The sequence below is a fragment of the Zootoca vivipara genome, chromosome 11 (genome assembly GCF_963506605.1).
Source record: "Zootoca vivipara chromosome 11, rZooViv1.1, whole genome shotgun sequence".
Lineage (NCBI taxonomy): Eukaryota > Metazoa > Chordata > Lepidosauria > Squamata > Lacertidae > Zootoca > Zootoca vivipara.
The window spans coordinates 38,643,404-38,665,342 of NC_083286.1; the positions used below are offsets into that span (position 1 = coordinate 38,643,404).

The following is a 21,939-nucleotide window of genomic DNA, read 5'->3' on the forward strand; positions in this document are numbered from 1 at the left end:
AAAGGCAAGTCGTAGCAGAAGTTGGCTGTTCATATATTGTTGGATCCCTCACCCTCCCAGCCTGTTTCTGAATGGTCCTGCCCAAAGGATGGTGGGTAAGGCAGCGCGCGGACCTTTCCATAGAATACTCAGTTGCTGTATTTGGGGCCAGGGATGATATTTTCCAGTAGACAAACTGGCTGGTTGGCAGGCTTTTGCCTACCTCATAGCAATTATCACAACTTCAGGTGGATAAGGCATTGGGTTGCATCTTTAGCCTATTGGCTAAAGGAGATCTGGGAAGGGGTGTGTCTCTGGGAGTCCACATGGGGGAAGATGGGCCATAGCACCCTTCCAAGTGGTGGCCCTGAATGTACATAATAGATAGACTTGCTATTCAAGGTCAACCAAACCCCTGATCAACCAGCTGGTGAGCTGCTTGATACCTGATGCATTTCCAATGCCTTCACTTAAGCCTACTTATATCTATTTCAACCCAAAACTGATGTTATGAGTCTCTTTTCTACCTTGGGAGGCCCAGCACCAGAGTTGCACGCTTCCTGTGCTTGGCCCCGCAAGGACAAAACCCTGTTAATTTGAGAAATTTGCTCAGTGGTTGCTGCTAATCTGTGATAGTGTTTTCTCAGAAGAATCCTTGTAGCTTCCCAGTGATATTTGTGATTGGGCTATTAAAAACAGTGTATAGTATTGGCAGACTAAGATGCTGTGAACTTGAGAGTATGGGCTGACTTGCGTGTAAACCATGATCCACTGCAAAGCGCATGAGCTAGAACAAGCCTGAGCTCAGCACTTCTTCTGTGCAGCTTGGAGAAAAATGTTTGCGGTACAGTATTTAATTTCGCTTTCCATGAATTTTGGTAAGAAGCATAGATCATAGTCTAAAATAAACTCTGGTCATTTTCTAAACAACCTAGCTTCAAACCATAGATTATGAAGCTGGCTTATTTAATTAAGAAGCTATCTAAAATGATAAATATCTATTTTTTGCTCTAAATATTTCTCACCTTTCTTGTCTGTAAATATAAACAGTGTTTGTCCTCTTCTTTTCTCTTTGCATTGGCTTATTGTGTTCATTTAAAAATGTTTTTTTTAAAAAACTTCTTAGTGCTTGCATTTTGTTGCATCTATTTCTCATTATACATTGCTTTCCTCTAGTAGAAATCTCTTAGACAGACCAAAGGTTACATCTGCTGTCTCACACTGTAATCAGGGGGGCATCATTTTGTTGTGGTTAACTCTGTTTCATAGCACCCTGTTTTGTTTTGTTTTAGGCACTTTCGAAATAATAAATACTATGTTAAATTATGGGCTGGATCCAGATCCAGCCATACTGGGAACAGAGGAGATTGACAGGACTAACTTCAGAATGCCAAACAACAATCTGTGCCACAATCTTTTCAGTTACCTATTCTTCCACATATTTAGGTTGTGCGTGCAGGGGCTACCCAGGATCAAAACTAGGGGGGGGGCAAGGGGGGGCCAAGGCACGGGAGGGGAGGGGCCACAAAGTGGGAACGTGCGCGGGGCTACGGAGCCCAGGTGAACACTAATAATAGTACATAAACCGAAAGGAGAAAAAAAATCTTTCTGACTCTGGGAGTCAGGTCATCAATAGTTCTGTTTTTCTTCTCCTCTTTATGCATTCCATATATTGGGGGCATCGATAGGAGTCTTTCCACATTTCTGAAGACCCCGGCACACGGTGGCTAAGGCCATTTCCCAACAGGGACTAGGCTTGGACAAGCGTGGCGTGGCCAAAGGCTCCTTCGCCTCTGTGCGCCACGTGCCGAGCGGTGCATTTTATTTGCAGAAAAAAAACACACACACAGAGTGAGAGAGGTTGAAAAGCTCATTCCTTCTTTCTTTCGGCAAGGACGTGAGAGTGTAGCGTTGCAGATCAATTTCAGACCTCACACGCAAAAGCTACGGATTAAGGGAAAGTGGCCGTATTTGCCGCCGCCACCTAGGTATGGTGACTCCGGCTCTGCCGCCTGCTGCCGCTCCTTAAGAGCAGTTCGGAGCCTGGCAGCGTTGGTGCTTGAAGCCATTTCTATCCGCTTTCGCTCTCGCATAAATAATGGGGTGCTAAGAGTAAAACAGAGTAAAACAGCTGGAAACACGAGAGTTTTTGGAAAAACACTGCCGTGGTGGAGAAGGTGGAGTAGAGCTTCTGTTTTCCCCAACTTTCCCATTGTGCCAAAAAAATATGTTTAAATTTCCCCGTTCAAATACTTCCAGTTCCTTGCTTTTAAGCTTACATTAGACGACGTAGGAGGCACAAGAACCACTTGCAGCTCTTTGCGTGCGGCGCACTGTAAATATAAGGCTCAAGGAAGGAGAGAACAGCTTGGGAAGATCAGAGGAGGAGGCTGACTTTTTTCCCCCTCCCCCCCCCCTCTCTCACTCCCCTCACCCCGCTTCGCCCATTTGGAAAAAGCTAAGTTGCTTCTGGGGGGGGCAGCTCCCCCCTGCCCTGCGCTGGGTATGCCCATGTGTGCATGTGTGTTACAAGAACCTGTGACATATGTATCTTTGCAATGCTTCCAGTCTTCTTACATCTAAGGGCAGTTTGTGCACAAATAAAGATTATTTGATTTTTCAACACTTGACAACTCACAGCTGAATGTGTGAGCCGTCTCTAATGAAAAACACCGTGTTTAAGAAAATGTGTGGTGATATGACCTTTCTGACTGATACTTGAGCTGTGATTGCTCATTCATGCCTCAGTTGATTCTGTATGCATGTGTGAATCTGTATAATATGTGAGATTAAAGTAACAGGCAAGTAACCTAATTCCACCTTGCATGTCAAGTGCTAAGAAAGAAAGAAAGGACTGGTTCACATATTCATATTCGTCACCTGATATCTTGCACCATCACTTGATTTGTTACTTGATGACATTGACCAAGTCTGAACATTACATTCCCTAAAATTTTCCCACTGGCAGTGGGAAGGGAGGTGTAATGTTGTTGCCACATATGGTGTTATCTAGAGTAAACATGAGGTGTAGCATTTTCTTACAATAGCAATCTGATATGATTTTTGGGGTGTCTTTTAATTGCGGAATTGTGGAAACAGCTTCCATTAAACACAGGCAGTACTAATGTGGCTTTTGATTTGTGTTTCCACTCATTGTCCCATAATACATGTGACTACTCTGCTTCAGGAGACTAAAGGTTAGTTTCCTCCATGTCAATACTTTGACAGACAAACATAGACAAAAGAGAGCTAGATTGTCTCTGCAGGTTTGGCTACATTGGTCACCACAAAAACTGCTCTTGAACCATATCCTATGTGAACTTAATATATTCAGGATGAATGCTGGAGATGAAAAGCTAGAGTCTTAACACATCTGATATACAGTGCATATGATACACACTAATAAGCAAATATATCATATGGAAAACTCCAAGCATCACAAGGCAGCCTAACTGCTTAAGGTGTGAACTCCTCCCCAGAAATCATTATATCTGAGGTGATATGGAGGGTCTATCTGTAGGATGTGAACTATGAAGACTGTTTCAAACATGCCAATTGTTGCTTGTGGCAGAAGCCACTTTTCAGTGAATATGCACATTTGAATCTGCCCTAATTTGCTTAAAGGTTGGCAATACAGAACCAAAAAGAAAGTATTGGGTCAGAAAACTGTGTGTCCATTTTAGAAGGCATTAGTAAAGTACACACTATATACAAATATTTCTCCACAATTCAAAGTTCAAAATGCAACAGAAAAACCTAATGATTAGAAAATGGACACTGAGTTACTCTTGATATTTTAACCATTTCAATTTCTAAAACAGTAAATCCAAGTCTTCTACATGCTCTTTACATCAGGGGTATGTCTGTTCCCATGCCTGATGGCTGAATGAAACAATGGGAAATAGAAGTCCTTAAAAGGGAAAGAAAAAATAGCAGAGAAAGCAGAACAAAATGAATCCTATAACCCAATTGATGGAATAAATGTAGATTATCACCATGTCCATGTCAAATCGCAATCCTCTGCTATCATCCTCAAAGTCCATATAGTCCATCCTGTGAGCAGCATGTGGGAAATGCCTTCGTGTAAAGGAATCTGTGTTTTCAAGACCTGCAGGACCAGAAAAAAAGAACAAGTTATAATTCTGTCAAAAATATAGCTAGTATAAATTCCTTTTCTTAGATATACAGAGAAAAGATAGGGGGAAATCATATGCTAATACAGTATAATAGTCCAGTTACATTTGATCTCATCTCTCCCTCATATGCCATCTTGCAGCAGTCATTCCACCTGGCTGTAGAAAAGGGAATGATATGAATCAGGACACACGCCGTGGGCTCTGCTGACAGGTCCGTTCCAGTTCGCCCTCCTTCTCCCTCCAAATGCTTCCATTCAAGTTTCTTAGTATAAAAACTTTAAGCACTTGTGCCAGCTTTTGCTTGTTTTTCCTCTTTCCTCCCTATCTTTTTTCCCCTCTGTGTCATGCCTGCTATTTTTATTTATTTATTTGCAATATTTATATCCCACTCAATAATATCCTCTGGGGAGTTAAAAACCATAAAAGTTAAAAACCATAAAACAAAGAAGAATCCCTAAAAATTAAATAGAATAAAACAAGACACCCTAGAACTCCCTCGTACGCCATTCTCAAGCCTTCTGAGGATCCTATAATGATATCAACAAGCAGTTTGTATAACTGAGATGCTAACCCTTTTAATTGGCCCAAGGATTGTAAACAAATGAGGTTTGGGAGCAAATTCCTTTCTCTTTGGACAGTACAGAGCTCATGAAAGACCTAATTTGGGTTATCTGGAACCAACTATGCTTTACGTTACCTAATTCCTCATGCACCATTGTCTCCAATATGGGGTGACCCCTTTCAGATAGGCTCTTTACATGATACAACCCCTTGCAACTTCCAGCCTTTGTAATGGATTACCCTTATGTAATGTAATTACCCTTATGCCAAAATTGCTTTTAAAATGTGACTGCTTGTCAAACTACTGCAGATCTTTATAAAGTTAGAGTATTTGTGCTTATGAGGCTATTGTGCATAGTTTGAAAAGAAAAACCATGAAATATGAAAAACCATCTCCCAGTGACCAGTCTCTCAAAGGCTCATAATCAATCACTCTCGATTAATTATTATTTTTTTAAAAAAATCTGACTTGGTTTTACTCTATGATATGTGATAAAAGGAGAATACAGTATGGAACAAAACTTTTGTTACCACAGCCAACTTCCATTTGTATCCCAAAATAAGACCCTTCTCCATGCAGCGCGAGTAAAATAGAGAGCAGGGGTCTCCAAACTTACCTCGCTGAGGGCTGGTGCCGCCAGCGCCAATTGCGCTGCGGCCCATACACGTGTGCACACACGATTTCCGGCACACTTCCTGGTTGCCGGAACACCGGAAATCGCTTGTGTGCATGCACATGGGCCTCCTTCAGCCTGGAAGTTCACTGGAAATGATGCTTGCGCATGCGCACAAGCTATTTCCGATGCTCCCGGGCCATAGTTTGGGGAACCCTGTTTTAGAGTATATTTTCAATGGCTCTGGGATATTAACATATCCTAAACATCACTACAAAATGTGCACCTAGGTTTTATTTCCTCATTTTATGTCACAGCTTGCAAGGGATGAATCTGGAAGTGACAAGTGCTGCCATTGGTGTGAAAACTATTTGATTTCCATATATAAATCTTCTATATGTAGTGTAGTCCACTCTCCAGAGGACTTTAATCAAATTGGCTATATTTGATTATATTTTATTTATCTCTGTTCATATGGCAAATATAACACAAAATTTGCCAGGAGACTATTTTTGCCTCAACAACTTTGAATCATCTTGTAATCATGAATCAAAACATAATCATGCAAACGTTTAGTGACATTAGTTGAACTTGTGATGTTAAGTCAGTTGAGAAGATTCAGATGAATGTAGATGTAATCCTTGATTTGTATCTCTGTGTGATTTACTTTAAGCAAACCTGCCTTATATTTACCCTGGATTAGACTTTATAATGTAATCATTTTTCATTCAAAAATAGAAATTTTATTACTGTAATTGTTCTTGCTGGTGAACTCCCCAGTCATACATCTCATACTGCATTAGCTAAATGTTTGACCCAATTTTCCCCGCCAGAACTATATGGGAAGCCCCCTTGACTTCGAACAGTAAATGAAAAGCAATCGTAAATCCAAAGCATAAGTTTTAGCATTAAACACCCTTCAGTCTAAGGCTCTTGCAGATTCATTACTGCATGCCCCAAAGCATAAAAATGGCAAGTTTAGGCTCCTGCCTGAACTTCCTGTCACATAAATAGGAAATTCATTCTACTATATCTTAATTAATTCAGTTTTAATAGTCCACACCGAATTAAAAATGGGGAAGCTGGGTCTTCTCAGTACACATGGGTATGGATGAATAGGGTGTTCTTTAGTCACCAGTTGTGTTTCTCATTTTGCTTTCCATAAAGACTTTAAAATATTTTCTTTGTTTTTAAGAATTATTTTCCATATGCCTTTGGAAATAAGAAAGGATTAAAATCCATGGTTTGGCCATGAGCCAGCCCTGCCCCCAGGGCAAAGTGTTTCCTTGGGTGAGGGGACAATCGGTACCTACCCCTAGCCTGGTCTCCGGCCCAAACTCAAGCAGCACCATAAGCATATGTTACTAAGATCTGCAACTCAAGAGGCAGATTATCTCCCTTGTGTGCAGGACGTCCCAGGTTCAGTCCCTGGTGGCATCTCCAGGTAGGGCTGGGAAAAGGTCCTTCCTGAACCACTGGAGAGCTGCTGCTAGCCAGGATAGACAATACTGAGCTAGATGGATCAATGGTCTCATAATTTTTCCTTACCCAATTTGAATGAATGGTAGTTCACCATATTAGCCTCTGCTCACTTGCAAAACCTAATGTTGTCACCATTACTGAAGGATGTCAACATTTCCCACTCATTTTCAGCAAACCGAAAGGCACTAGGTATAAGAAAAGCATAATCTTGGTCTGCCAGACATCTAGTAGAGATTTAGTGCCAAGGATAAAGGGTAATTTTGGAAGGTTTTTTGCCTGTTTTGCAGTGATGTTAGGAAGCTTTAGCTCTTGCATACTGTATTTTGTAATATAATGCAAATGTCTGCTTGATATCCAGCTCCTTAAAACATGTTTTACGCCATTTTAATTTTTTCCTGATAACTTGAGACACACACTTAAATAGGAATACTTCTATCTAGAAAAATTCTGTTAACAAACAAAAAAGGGCTGTTTCAATCAAATGTCTTCTTTCAAATACCTCCCTTGTAGTTCTCCCTTTAACTAGTTTCTCAGTGTCTTTAAAATTTACCATGTAGATTTTAATGATGGGGCCCTGTGATGTTTCAGGGACAATGTTGTCTGTGTTACATTTATGCGGCTAGTAAGACAAACTTGGATGTTTTTATGAAGCAAGTCTGAAGAGAGGTAGAGGATGCACATCAGGAAACTGTTCTGTATGAGAGCCACAGAACCAATGAAATTATATATATTTTTGGGACTAATTGTTTAAAAACACCCCCAGAGGTTTTTGCATTGGTTTTTTAAGAAAAATAAAATAAATCTATAATGATTTCAGGCTAAAATCTACTTGCTTAGGTGTACTGCTCTCAGAACAAAGAGGGCAAAAGTGAACTGTGTTAATTGAATAAGAGACAGTCAGCCTTTGTTCCAAGAAGCGAACTGTCTGTGATTCGATTAACAGCATGCTCTCATCTTCCTTCTTTCAGCTGTTTTCTTTACCTTGCATTGATTTTTGTGGCATTTTAGAAAGTAACCACTCTCTCCTACCCTCAAGAAAAACAATAGGCAAAAGTCCATTAGAGACATTATGTGAGATGGTGCAAAAAACAACAACAAAAAACAACAACCCATCATTTTTGTTTTATTATGAACAGAAGAATGTCAATGAGCAAAGTGATGGAAAACATACAGGCGGTGTTTGTGTGTTGTTTGTTTTTAATCTAAGTAGCTAACCAAAGAGTAGCAGGTAAATCAAACAGAAGCTAACATTTTAGTACATTCTAAGCTGAGAGCAGTACCTGCATTTCTCACAACTCAGGAGATTTTAGCCAAGTGAGATTTATCCTTGTATGAGTGTGCAGCACATTTTATATATAGATGTGAGCACTGTGTGATGCTGAAAAAATCATGTGGAAAACAGTCGCTCAAGTTTCCTTTTCGGCCTCACAGCAGGTGGCTAGCAACAGCTGTTAATGAAGATAACAAATATGGGTGAAGGTTTCTGGATTCAGAGGGAAAATGCATGAAAATTTTCTTCAAGTTAAAACTTGATTGTTAACCCCCAAACAACTGCTTAGAAAGCAATTTAATTCAAAAAATAAACCATGCAGGTATGAAACACAATAAAGGCATTAAGGAACATAGAAAGGAGAGAGATAGTGGGATAGATGGACAAATAGTTCCCTGACTGACTGTGGCCAGGATGACTACTTTAAGGTCATTTACAGAACGTCCTGGAATGCTGAAATGTTCCCAACTGGCTTTCGAATCTTGCCATTTCTGATTAACATCAGATGATTTTGTTGGATCAGCCCAGCATCCTGTTCTCACAGTGGCCAACCAGAATACTGTGGGAAACTTGTAAAAAGGACATGAGCAGCAATTCCCAGCAACCTCCAACCTCTAATGCCCCAACTGTGGCCGTCAGTACAGTCACCATGGCTAGTAGTAATAGCGTTGTGAATTTGTCCAATCCCCCTTTGAAGCAATCCAAGTTGGCAGTCATCAATGCTTATTGTGGAAGTGAGTGCCATAGTTTAACTATGTGCTGCATGAAGAACTACTTTTTTTCTATCTATCCTGAATCTTCTAACATTCAGGCTCTACAAAATTTATTTTTTTCCAAAATCAGTGGCTTCATATGAAGTGAGAGTTTGGAACCTTTGTACATGGTTGGATAGAGATGATTATGTGTCTCTCTCTGTGTGGGGATTACTACTACTACTACTACTACTACTACTACTAAAATTTCTATACCACCCTTCATCTGAGGATCACAGGGCGCTTAACATAAAAACACATAACATAGTAAAAAACAAAATGATACCCCACCACAGTTTAAAAGGCCCTAGATTGTTTAATTTGCCCAAGACCTTGAAGAAGAGGAATGTTTTTGCCTGTAATGAAGGTGCCAGGAGAGCCTTCCTGGGGGAGAGCATTCCACAAACAGGGAGCTACCACAGAGAAGGTCTGTTCTTGTGTTGCTACCCTTTGGATCTCTCATGGAAGAGGCAAGTGAAGATGATGATCGCAAGATCCTGGTCGGTTCATATGAGGAGAGGCAGTCCTTGAGGTATTGTGGCCTAGGAAAAGTTTTTAAATGATGTAAAAGTCTCTGATTTTCCTCCATTCTCTCTGTGCTACTTCCTCAACCAAATTGACAGTTTTATTGTGCACATTAAGCAGAAATAAATTACTAGATACAGGTGTCCTACATGCAGGTTTTCAGTAAGAACTGATGAATATAACTACTTTCTGTGATTTGCGCATGAAGACTTGAAGATGGTTTATATAATATAAGGAAAGTTCCCAAGATTAACCTGGAAATAAGAGGTCAATGAATATTCATCACACCCAGGCATGTTAGTGTTACTGAGAGTTTAACATAAAGATGTTAGGAAATATCACATCGTGGCTTGTTGCTATTTTAAATCTGTTATTTAAGTATCGAGCACATCTTGTGCTGAAATTAAACAAAATAGTTGGCTGTTTCACAGATGCGTTGACACTTTTTATCATATCATTTCAAAATTGTTTTAAGATAATTACAGAAATATTTATAGAGGGATTTGTTCTCCTGGCAATTCAACACCAATCAATTCGCTTTTATGTTAAAACCGAGAGCTGAGTCTTGCATGGGCATGCACCCGTGCACAGGCACTCACTATCACTTGGCCAATAACATTAAATACATTTAGGGTTAACAGGTGTTCAGAACCAGCTTCTTCTACATAAATCAGAAAGCCTGTAGAAACTGGTTTCAAAAGATAATTGTGCAATTGATCACACAAATTAACATGCACATCAACCACTGGTGTATGAGCTGCCTGTGCGGGTGGCGCTGTGGTCTAAACCACAAAGCCTAGGGCTTGCCAATCAGAAGGTTGGCGGTTCAAATCCCTGCAACGGGGTGAGCTCCTGTTGTTTGGTCCTAGCTCCTGCCCACCTAGCAGTTCGAAAGCACGCCAAAATGCAAGTAAATAAATAGGTACCGCTCCGGCGGGAAGGTAAACAGCGTTTCCGTGCACTGCTCTGGTTCGCCAGAAGTGGCTTAGTCATGCTGCCACATGACCTGGAAGCTGTACGCCGGCTCCCTCGGCCTATAGAGTGAGATGAGCACCACAACCCCAGAGTCGTCTGCGACTGGACCTAACGGTCAGGGGCACCAGAAAATGGGGGCGCCAGCGCCGGAAGTCGCTTCCACGCATGACCGGAAACACGTAAAAGCGACTTCCGGCGCCACCATTTTCTGATGCCCATAGAAGGGCAAAGCGCCACCGGAAGTCACTTTTACGCGTTTCCGGTCATGCGCGGAAACGACTTCCGGCGCCGGCGCCGCCATTTTCTGGTGCCCATAGAAGGGCAAAGTGGCACCAGAAAAAAAGTGGCCGCCGGCAGAAACCGATTTAAGGGAGAATATCGGGATTAAAAACTAAACGGGAGACCGCCGGGAAGCGGTAGGAAAAAAGGGTTTTTCCCGGCGGAAACGGGATACTTGGCAGCTATGCATGACAGTGTATGTTTTCATTCCTCATTGTGGGAAGTGACAGAGACAGGATTTCTGTGTTTCCATGATGTAGGACATTTTTCCTTGTTCTTTCTCTTTGCTATCTGATGCCGAAGAGGAAGGAGCTGAGTTATGATGCCCCGAGTGTGGATGTAAATAAACAAGGTTTAGCCAAACTGCTGGGCTACTGAGTCTGTACACTGACTTCCTATACTCTGCTGATCCTGTAGTGTACTGATGCCTCTTAAGTATCAGTCGCTGTAATGTTCAGGCTGGAGAAAGATTTTGAATCTTCTGGACGACCGACCAGGAGGGAGAGAACATGCCAGCTGGGCATGTGTCTCTACCAGACTCCTACTCGTGTGTAGGACCTCCTGACAGACATGACTTTATCACTTATTCTAGGGAGCAGAGCCCTGCACTGACTTGGTTTTATTTGAAACATTAATCTTTACTGGAAAGCCTTTGAACAAGATTGGAAGGTTAGCTCTATATACAAAATTGATAAACAGTTGACCCAAAAGCATCTTCCAATGTAGTACTGTAAAACTGGGTCAGTCAAGGTCAGTCCTTTTTCACTGAAAGCAACAAAAAATGTTCTGTGGCCTATGGAGCATTTATGGTTCTGCTCCCAGGCAAAATTTACAACCAGCAAAGACTGCTTTTCTCTTCTTTCATTGAGTACCATTGTCCTACTAGACTTGTGCTGAGCATGTATTTTTTGTTGTTACATAACTGCCATAAACACAGCACAGGACACACATTGTTGCTGGTATCCTTGTTTGCCCAATGTCACTTTGAAAAGAGTAGTCATGCAGTATGAAATGACAGATCTGATGGAAGCAACTTCAAAGAGTTGATCTAGCTAAATGTCAGATAAAGGAAGGAATCTACAGAAAGGCTGTTGGGATTTTAGAAAGAATAATCATAAACAGAAGGAATGTCTAGATGCCCTCTAACATTATTTACAGATGTATATTCAAGAATGAAGATAAGATGACAAAGGTGGGTTTGGGCATGACCTCTACTTCTGTCACAGGCTTGAAATTGATGGCTCATTAAACCACCTCAATCTTTGTAATTCTGTTATTTAAAATACCAAAATTTAAGAGCAGTTTTAGTATTTCAGTGAACTTCTTCAGAAGGTTGTACATTTCCTTCCTTGTAGGCTTTTATAAAAAAGATCAAACAGGCATCTGACAGGGATGCTTTAGGTACAGCTATATTGGCAGAGATTAGGGAACTGAACAACAGAACTCTGGTTTCCTTGCCGCCTTATGATTCTATAATAATGCCCACCTAGTAATTAATAAGTATATTAAATATCAATTAATGTTTAACCAAAAATACTCATGAATTAAAGTCACTGCTTCTCATCAGTTGGTAATTAGCATCCAGTTACAAATCCGATTATTGGTATTGACTAGCTGTGCTAGCTTAAGACTGTTTTTGTTATGAGAATTGCTATGAGTTACATAAAACAGTAATCACTGAAAGTCAACCCCCCCCCCCCAAATGAGTGTGCCCAATCAATTTTACTGAACAAAACTCTTGGTACATTCCTAGTTCTGCTTTCATGCCGGCAAACTACTTGCTGGCTCTTTTTTCTAATTCCTCTCCCTATATTGTATCTCTTAGGACTGCTAAAATATTTATAGAATCTCTAATGCCTTTTAGGTCACTCCTCCCAAAGGCTCTGTGAGCCATGTTTTAAACATACTGTAATGCATTATGTTTCTTTCCTCACCTTTCCACACTTTCAGAACATCCTGAGTACATGTTGCTACAGAGAGTTTGTGAATACTTCCTGTTAAGACAGTTTTTCATTTAAGAAAAATAATAGATTTAAGTTCCATGGAATCAGTGAAAAACTGTATCCAAAAAGCAAGAGTATTAAAACTAGAGATAAAACATACAAACTACTATCTTACAGTTTGTAGTTGTTTTACAATGTTTTACGTTTGTTTTCCTTATTACTGTATTATTTACCTGCCCTTTCCCTAAGGCCCCAGACTGGGTTACAACAATACAACATTTAAAACAATTTATGATCACAAAAATAGGGTGAGTTCCAAAAATAGATATCTCTTGGCATCAAAGCTGTGCATCTTCAGCATTCAGGACAAGCTGTATAGTGAATTGCCAGGTGGACTACTGTGAGGAGTTCCACAGTGCTTATTCGGTAACAAGTGAAAACATGCTTTCTACAACATTGTTCTGAATCACTCAATCAACAATTAGATTTAAGACCTGCAGTAATTAAGATAGCTACCCACATTGTTCAAATAATTAATTACATGCTCACTTCGTATATGTAGCATTTTAAGTAAAATTGTCCATTACCTGCAATTTTCATCATGTGAAAACACTTCACATAAATTTTACATGGGCAGGTATTTTTCAATCCCCCACAACCACTACTCCAGTTGAAGCTACTGAGATGCAAATTCTTTGTGGCAGGCACAAGTATGGGGTACGATGGTGGCACAAGTGCTATCAATGGGGCAGATTGAAGAACTGTAGGATACCGCAAAAAAATTGCTTTTCTGCTGTGCTTCCCACATCTCTTCCACAACCCCATCCCATTTCAGCTGACACAATGACTCCAAAACGCTCAGCAAGAGGTGGATCCAGTTAGCAATAATGCTTCTAGGAAAACTGAATCGTGTTTGGGAACAGCTGTTGAGGCTCATTCTAGACAATCTAAATTGAATGTACCATTTTCAGAGTCAATTTTTAGCAGTAGAAAACACCAATGCTGAGTACCCCTGAGTACCCCTGACCGCTGCCGATCCCGGATCTTTCCGTCTAGGACTTGGCAGGTATGCTGTCATGTGATATAACCAATCCCATGACTGCAACATGAGAAAAGAATCCTAACAATGTCATGGCAGTGCCTATTCTGAACCATGCTAGTAGAGGGTCTCTTGTTATTTTTCTGCCTACTTCTTAGCATTCATGAAACAGAAAGGACCTCAGCTTAAGCCAAGTCCAAGCAATTCCATGTCCAAGCCACATGAGGCACCAATGCATATTAGAGGGCAATGGCTGCAAGGGACCCCTGACCATTAAGTCCAGTCACTTACGACTCTGAGATTACAGCGCTCATCTCGCTTTAGTGGCTGAGGGAGCTGGCGTTTACAGGAAAATGTCACATACATAGGTTTCAAATGTGAAACACAGCAAGAATATTGTACAACATGGTGCTTAGATTACCCCAAATACCAGTTAGACCCACCAATCTCAACAGTGGTATTATCCTATACATTTGCAATACAGGGGCCCAGCAGTGTCCTGTTATGAACTCTGCCGCATGTAATGTAATGAATCTGGAAACCTTAGGCTGCAAGATTTACAGGTAGGGGCAAACAAATGGCATCAAATCCATTCACATGAATGCTACAGGCTGCATTTGACACATGAAAAGGCAAAATATTCAGCAATCTTTCTTACCTTCAATAACTCTGAATGCCTTCCTGCAACTAGGGAGGGGCCATTTTGCTAAACCGGATTCTTGAAAGTTTTCCTTTAATTTTGAATATTCAATAGGAAAGTGAGCCTTTGTTGAATTGTTCAGTTCTGTAGTGTGGGGGAAGGAAAAAAACATGTCACAAATCTAAACCACTTCATAATGTAAATTTTGTAATTACCAAAGATTTGAATTTCAGATTTATTTACATTTGTCGCATATTACACACACACACACCATGCAGCACATAAAGAAATTTTAAAATATTTTTTTTTAAACATTCAATACAAAACACATATAAGAAAACCTGGCAAGCTTGAGCTCTTATATATAGATCTGTTACTTTCAGGAAACTTATTCTCAGTAATGTGGAATCAAGACTAATGCCACATTCCAAAAAACCATTTAATTATCCGACTAGTTACCACTCAACTAGAATTTTGGATATGTGTTTTTTAAACAGTTGCTCTCTGTGCTGCATGCTAAAACAGATCTAAAAATTGGTTGAGTTCCTGCAGCAGTTTTTTTTAAATAAAAAAATAGCACTTGTAAGCACTGTATACTTTAAAATACAGGCTACAGTTGCATGACCTGGGTTGCAATCCTATTGATTCTTACCAGGGAATAAGTTCCACTGAACTCAGTAAAAGTACGCTTAGGATCAGGCCACAGCAGATTCCAGATAGGTTGCATGTAAGCATTTGGGTATGTCTATCTATATACACTGTGGTTCAAGGCTACATGTCAGTGTACATGTATTTGCAGTACTAAAGTGACCTCTCTGGGGCGTAAGCCTGGGCAGTTTGTATAGAGGTCCTGGGTTGCTCAGATGACAAAACTCACTGGACTCACCCCCCGGACTCACTGATGGGGTCCAAAGGAAAGCAGAGCAATACTTTTAGCTGATTTATTTATGATGTGATATCTTCTTGAATACTTATATAGCATCCCTAGCTATATAAAGGGCTGCAGTCTAGGAAGTAAACATATGGATATTATGCATAGATTTTAAAGCAGAAGGGTCTCAATCATAGTCAAGGAAGCTGAGCATATGCAATTAAAGAGCTCTTTGCAACTTTATATAGCAGCGCCCTAAAGTAGATTATTAGCTGATGAAGTTTCTAGGTAGTCTATCAGCTTGCAGTACTTAAGTGGCAGGAAATTGGTAGAGATTAGCCCTTGCCTTATTTTTTTATGATTTTATGATGGTTTATTGTGTTTCCATTATTTTTAAATTATTGTTTGTGTTTTATAATGTTTTTATATTTTGCTGGATATCATTCTGTGATCACTTGTAGGATGAAGAGCAGTATCAACATTTTACAAATACTGTAAATATGCAAATATTGGGGAAAAGCATAGTCTAGCCTGGGCTCTAATGCAGAGGAAAACTGTCCAAAACGTCAGTGCATAAACACAGTATCACTAATGATTCTCATCACCTTTGCAATTAATAGCCTTCCTTCCTGACTCAATCAGGCAAGTTGTCTCTGCCACCATTTTGGCAGAAACCTAGCAAAAAAATTAATCTGGAATTTTGTGGGCCATTACTTATCCTCTTTAGAAAAGCGCCCAAGTGATTATCTCTGGATGTGCTATATAATGGACAGTACAATAAATAATGAGCTAGATCTTCAATTTCCATTGAACCACAAATGCATCTTATCTGGTCCTGTGGGCATACCAAGTGCTCTTCCCTCGTTATTGCAGATTTCAAAGCTGAAAACTTAATAAGGAAAAAGCTCTCTGGGCTGCAGGGTATCTAAGCTCAACCAGATAATGCTTGTACCCACTCTTTAATTTCAAAAGTTGCATAGCTAGAGAAATCTTAGAAGAACGGATTACTGCTATTCTGGTTTCTATTGCTATATTTTTAATGTTGTGAGAGAGGAATGCTTTGAGCTATTCACAGGAACTTGGACGGAGATGGATCATATTGTGGAAAAACTGAAACACTTGCTGTAATCGTTAATTTTTGAATAGCCTATTGGGGGTGGACCTAGCAATAGGTAAGACTATTAAGTGAATGCATCCTGGGATTTAGGGTTAATTCTATTTAAAACCATATTTTTTTGTTCCTGCAACAAAAATTGTGTTCTGGATGCACCTGAAAGAAGAGAGTGTGAGAAACTTGTAACCATTAAGGCTCCGACTAGAGAAGAACGTAACAGATTATGTGTTTCAAGCAGCATCTGCTCTCCTTATGTAGGGGCAGGGTGTTTGGCTATGGAGAAGTGAGTGCTACACACACAATCTCCCCAAGTGCTTTTCTCCCAATACTGGTGATTCTGAGCCCAGTTGAAGACAAATGTGTCTTGGAGGGATCTCCTGCCTTGGTGAGGGAGTTTAACACCCCCTCCCGGCTTTGCACTTTTGTTACTAACATTTGTACCCATCCCTTTCTCTACATAACTGGAATAGATGTGGATTTAGACACATGGATCTGCTACCATCATGCCTAATGTATGACTAGTTCCCATTGTACTAGATTTGGAGTACAGTGTCTAGTCTTGAACCTTCACTTTGAAGAAAGACAGCTAAATGTTTACTTGTAGTCACTAGGAAAGATGAAATATATCTTTAAAAGCTTTATACCTGATTGGAAAAAAACTTGGGCAATTGCTGTGCGGCACAGAGGACACGGAGTGCTGGTTGGGTTATCTTTGGCGAGTGTGCGTAGGCAAGGTTCACAGAAGATGTGGTGGCAGGGATAGCACATGTAAGGATTAAAATAAACATCCAGGCACACTGCACAGAGGTAGCTTTCCTTATCTTGCCAGTGTTCGTGCTCCTCTTCTGTTTTCATAGCCTGGGGAAAGAGGGAGAAACAAAGCAGTGCTTTAAAATTATTTCACTCAGTCAAATAAGAGACACAATAAAGGCATCATGCTCCAAGTACAATGTGTATTCCCCCACCCCCACTAATATTTTCTAACGTAATCCCAAAGTAAAATCAATGTTACCTGAAGTAATGTGAACACTTCTAGGTGGAGCTAGAACAAAAAGAAACATGCTTTGCTGCAACAGCTGAAAAATAACACAAATCACCTCCCCCTATGTACGGCAAGCTTTCCTATTACTAGTGTTGTGCGCACATTTTATGAACTGTATTACAAAAGTCAGTAAAAGAACGACAACACTGGGGCTAGGAGTAGGTGTATTAAAAAGTAGGCGAGTGCTTAGCATTACTATAACAAATTATCTTCTTCTCTTATGAGAAAGTGAATGCTTACGGTAGATCATCTTCAGAATTCCACATGCTGTAGTCGAAAATAGTGAGTAATGCAAGCTTGTGCTCATCCAAGCTAGCCCACCTAGCACTTAATGGGTTTCAAGGGGAGGCAGCAGAAACTACCTCCACTGCCTGATTACTTCCCCTCCCTCCAGAAGGTGTCCCCATTCAGGAGGGCGATGGATTTGGGGGATCTAACACAATCTAGCTGGTCCTACCTTCCAACTTCAGATTCCCCCAGATCACCCTAGCCTTTCCCTTCCCTGAGCCCTAGTCAGGAGGACAGGTTCAGAACCAACACATGTTCTGAGTCAGGGCCCTGCTCATAATCCAGAATGCGGGTGGGAGAGCAAGGGCAACTAAAAAAATTGGTGCCTAGTCATTGCTGATGCAACCTTGTCTAGCTCAGATACCTGTGATTTATAGTTGGATGGCTCCTGCGCTTTTGTAAAAACCTTGCTCCATGACCAAAGTCTTGCTGGTAAGAGAATCTAAGCAGTAGTGGAAATGGTATAGTCAAGCAATGTGTTGTTCAAGGCTACTTAGGAGTTTTGTAGCTAAGCAATAGCTTTGAACTTGCCCACATCTGGTCCCTACTCTCTAGCACAATGACTAAGAAATCAAGAGCAAAATGGAAATAGCAAACCCAGCTTCCATTTTTAATCAGGGGTTCCTAGATCTCATGGTTGCAGAGACATATTAAATAGATATCAATCAGTCAATCAATCAATCAATCAATCAATCAATAGGTGTCAATTAAACAGGACATATTAATTAGGTCCAGACATTAGAGGTCAGAAATGGGTTTCGGCCAAGGTCTGTTTTTTGTGTGTCCTTGCGTGTGCGCATCTCACTCCTCTTTCTTTTTGCTATTGCATTCTTTTGCTGATGCCAAATTAAATTAGAATGATAAATCATTTCTGATTAGTTCCTCAGCTCAAATGACCTAAACTTGTCTACTTTATTTTGTCAATTGTGAATTTGGCATTGCAGATGGTAGCATTTTTGTTTTTTGGCATGCAGTAAACACGAAGTCCTGAATTATTATTATTAACTTATTTGAACAATGGAAGTGATAATTGCTTCTTACCAAATATGTATAATTCATGTTATTGCACATATATATATATATATATATATATATATATATATATATATAGTATTTTGTAAATATGTGCCATGTTTAAATACATGCACACATAGATCTTCATTGGGTGAAGGGGTGGCCCTGTATTCCTTGAAAAAGTGATACTATGGCCACTCCTAAAGAAACTGACCCTGGATCCCTTGGTTTGGCATGACTACTCACCAGCTGCAGATACCTCCTTCCTAGGGAAGGTTGTGGAAAGAGTCCTTGTGGGGAAGTTTCATGAATTTTTGGATAACATGGATTATTTGGACCCACTCCATTTGGGGTTCAGACCTGACTATTGACTGAACTGGTCTTGCTCACCTTGAGCAAGAGTGAGACGAGAGGACTGCAAACGTGCTTCTTCTTTTTGATCTCTATGCAGCTTTTGACATCATTGACCATGGTATGCTCCTGGACCAGCTCCATGGAAAATAGGCCATTGCGTTTCAGCGGTTCCGGCCCTATCTATGGGACCAAATCCAGAGAGTAGCATGGGAGAGTGCTTTTTAGCCCCGGACAGTTAAGCTTTTAAAGTATCTATATGAAGTTGCTTGGAACAGTCATTAGGAGTTTGGGGGCAATGTGCCATCATGTTGATGATGGCACTCAGCTCTATTTCTCATAATATTGGTATCAGGAGAGGCCTTGCAGACCCTGACTGGTGCCAGGATGCAGCAGTGGGATGGATGATGGAAAGTAAGATGAGCTTAAATCCAAGCAAGATGGAGATGCATAGGTGAGTGCTTCCAATGTTTGAGAAACTAGCCAATTACCTGCCCTGGATGGGGTTGTGCTCCCCTTGAAGGAGCAGGTACATAGGTAGGAAATGCCCAGGAAAGCCTTGGTGACTAGAAGTGCCTCCTACCAGCTCCAGCTGGACCAGGAGTTCTTAATCACAGTAGTTCAGGCACTGGTGACTTTAGGGTTGGATTACTAAAACGAACATGAGGTGGGGCTTCCCTTGTGCTTGGTCCAGAAACTACAGTTAGTACAGAAGGCTGCAGAATGGTTGCTGACTGGAGTCAGACCCTGTCAGCATAAAACAACCCTGCTCAAAGATCTACAGTGGTTGCCAATTTGCTACAGGCCAAATTTAAATTTCAAGGTGTTACTATTAGAATATAAAGATGTTAACTGCTTACGACCAGTTTACTTGTGGGAGCACCTTACCCCATCTATGCCTGCACGACCACTTTGACTTGCATAAAACTTGCTTTTATAATGACTTGCTTTTACAATTGTCACATAATGTTTGTCTTGCACTTGTAAAGAGTCAATTTTTTAGTGCAGCACTTCCTGCACCCTGGAACTACCTGCCCATTGATATTAGGCATTTTTGCTATTCTCTTTTCAGCACCTTTTTGTTTAGGAAAACCTACCCAGACATGCAAAATTTATGTGCATTTTAATATGTAATTTAGCTTGTAATGTTTATTTTTAACTGGTGACTTACATTTTGAATTTTGAAAGCTTGCTTTTAACGTTGATTTTTATAAACTATTTTTTTTAAAAAAATATTCTTCATAAACTTCTCGTGTGTTTTATTTACCATTAAGTGGTATACAAATTATGTTTAATGAAATGAATAAAAATACAATCATTGAGCCAAGTTGAGGAAAAACTATAGAATGGGACTGCTGCTCACATTTAATTTTTAAATACTGAAATGTAATTCTGTCAGCTTCTAGTTTGGGATTACTTTGACACCATCCACAATTCCAGGCTGCTCTCAATTCTTATAAACTGTTGTTGTTTAGTCGTTTAGTCGTGTCCGACTCTTCGTGACCCCATGGACCATAGCACGCCAGGCACTCCTGTCTTCCACTGCCTCCCGCAGTTTGGTCAAACTCATGTTCGTAGCTTCGAGAACTAGTGAAAAGTTATTTTAATGGTGATTATCATCCCTCACTTGCCACTGTCACTCAATTCTCCCCGTCTTCTTCACCCAAAGCTTCTACAGTTTTACCTGAGGCACTGATTTAGTGGCAGGAGGCATCCTGTGGTGGACAAGGTAGCAGGGATTAAGTCAGGCATCCCCAAACTTCGGCCCTCCAGATGTTTTGGACTACTATTCCCATCTTCCCCAACCACTGGTCCTGTTAGCTAGGGATTATGGGAGTTGTAGGCCAAAACATCTGGAGGGCCGCAGTTTGGGGATGCCTGGATTAAGTAGTAAAATTAGAAAATAACAGCAAAAGGAAACAAGTAGTTCTATGTCATTAGTGTGAGATGAAAGCAGACCAGAAAAAATAAAGCACTGAAATCATTTACCACCTAAAGATGTGGACCTTCCTCCTAATTTGGCATTTGAGGGTTCTGTGCTCAGACTGATGTCTGATATTTAGCATAGTTGCTTATGGTTTTACACTTTGGAAAACAATTATGCCTAAACTTCACATATAATTGTTAGCAAAACAAGTCCAAACATCCATGTTTGTATTTAGTTAATAATTTTCACTTCCTCTCTAGTTCGCTTCTCACTAAAATGCAAAATAGAAGTAAAAAACATCAAGGAGAACAAAGTAGGTTAAGAGGGTCTTTGGCGTTAAGAATTACAAAGAGCCATGGCCTCCTCTCAGGCTTTTCTGCTTCACCTTGGGAGAAATAAATTGCTCACAGAGAAAACTATAAAGAAGAGTATATTTTTCAGCACAACATTTACATTTAAAGTGAGTGTTGTCTACTTATGGCACCTAGAATAAATGATCCATAGACAATTGGAAGCATAAAAGGGTGGAATACTATGGCAGTATTCATTGCAAATGAGTAGAGTTACTGCAACTAAAGCCATTATATACTCTGGCACAAAGTCATTATACTCACTGTCTCCCATTTTGTATAACTAAACAGTTTGATTCATTTACATTGGCACTTATTGGAATTGGCAAATTTTCCTCAAATAAGCAAGGGAATATCGTGTACCTTAGTCTTTGCAATAACATCTATGGCATGCAATTGTCTCCAGTAAAGCACATTTAAAGGAGATGGCTTCTCCCAAAGAATCCTAGGAGCTGTAGTTTACTGCACACAGAGCTACAATGCCCGGCATTCTTAACAACCCACAGTTCTCATGATTATTTGGGGGAAACCATATGCTTTAACATGGTGTGAATGTGGGAGATATGGGTTCACTTATGCATGTGTATAGACACAGAAGCAGTTCACAGTTTGAGTTGGAAACAAGTTCTTGGGGAAATGACATTGATTGGTAATACAGTCAAGCACATTCAATCGTCTATGTGTCAGGGGAAAAGCCTTATAGTCACTACTGCTAGACAAGTTTTGTGTGAAACAAGAAGGGAGGACTGGGGTAGGACTCAGACTTATGGGTGAGGGATCTGTGCAA

General features: G+C 40.4%; 1 protein-coding gene across 2 annotated transcripts in view; it reads right to left on the bottom strand.

The window, feature by feature from the left end:
* Positions 1-2,428: 2,428 nt before the first annotated feature.
* Positions 2,429-21,939, bottom strand: part of RNF180 (ring finger protein 180) — a 48,473-nt gene continuing 28,962 nt past the window's right edge. For both annotated transcript variants that reach the window (XM_035100895.2, XM_060280269.1), the window contains exons 5-7: positions 16,825-17,038; positions 14,214-14,339; positions 2,429-4,087 (exon numbers count right to left, since the gene is read on the bottom strand). In XM_035100895.2, coding sequence (XP_034956786.1) covers positions 3,891-4,087; positions 14,214-14,339; positions 16,825-17,038 — 537 coding nt within the window. In that variant the 3' untranslated portion in view covers positions 2,429-3,890. The remainder of the gene's footprint in view (positions 4,088-14,213; positions 14,340-16,824; positions 17,039-21,939) is intronic.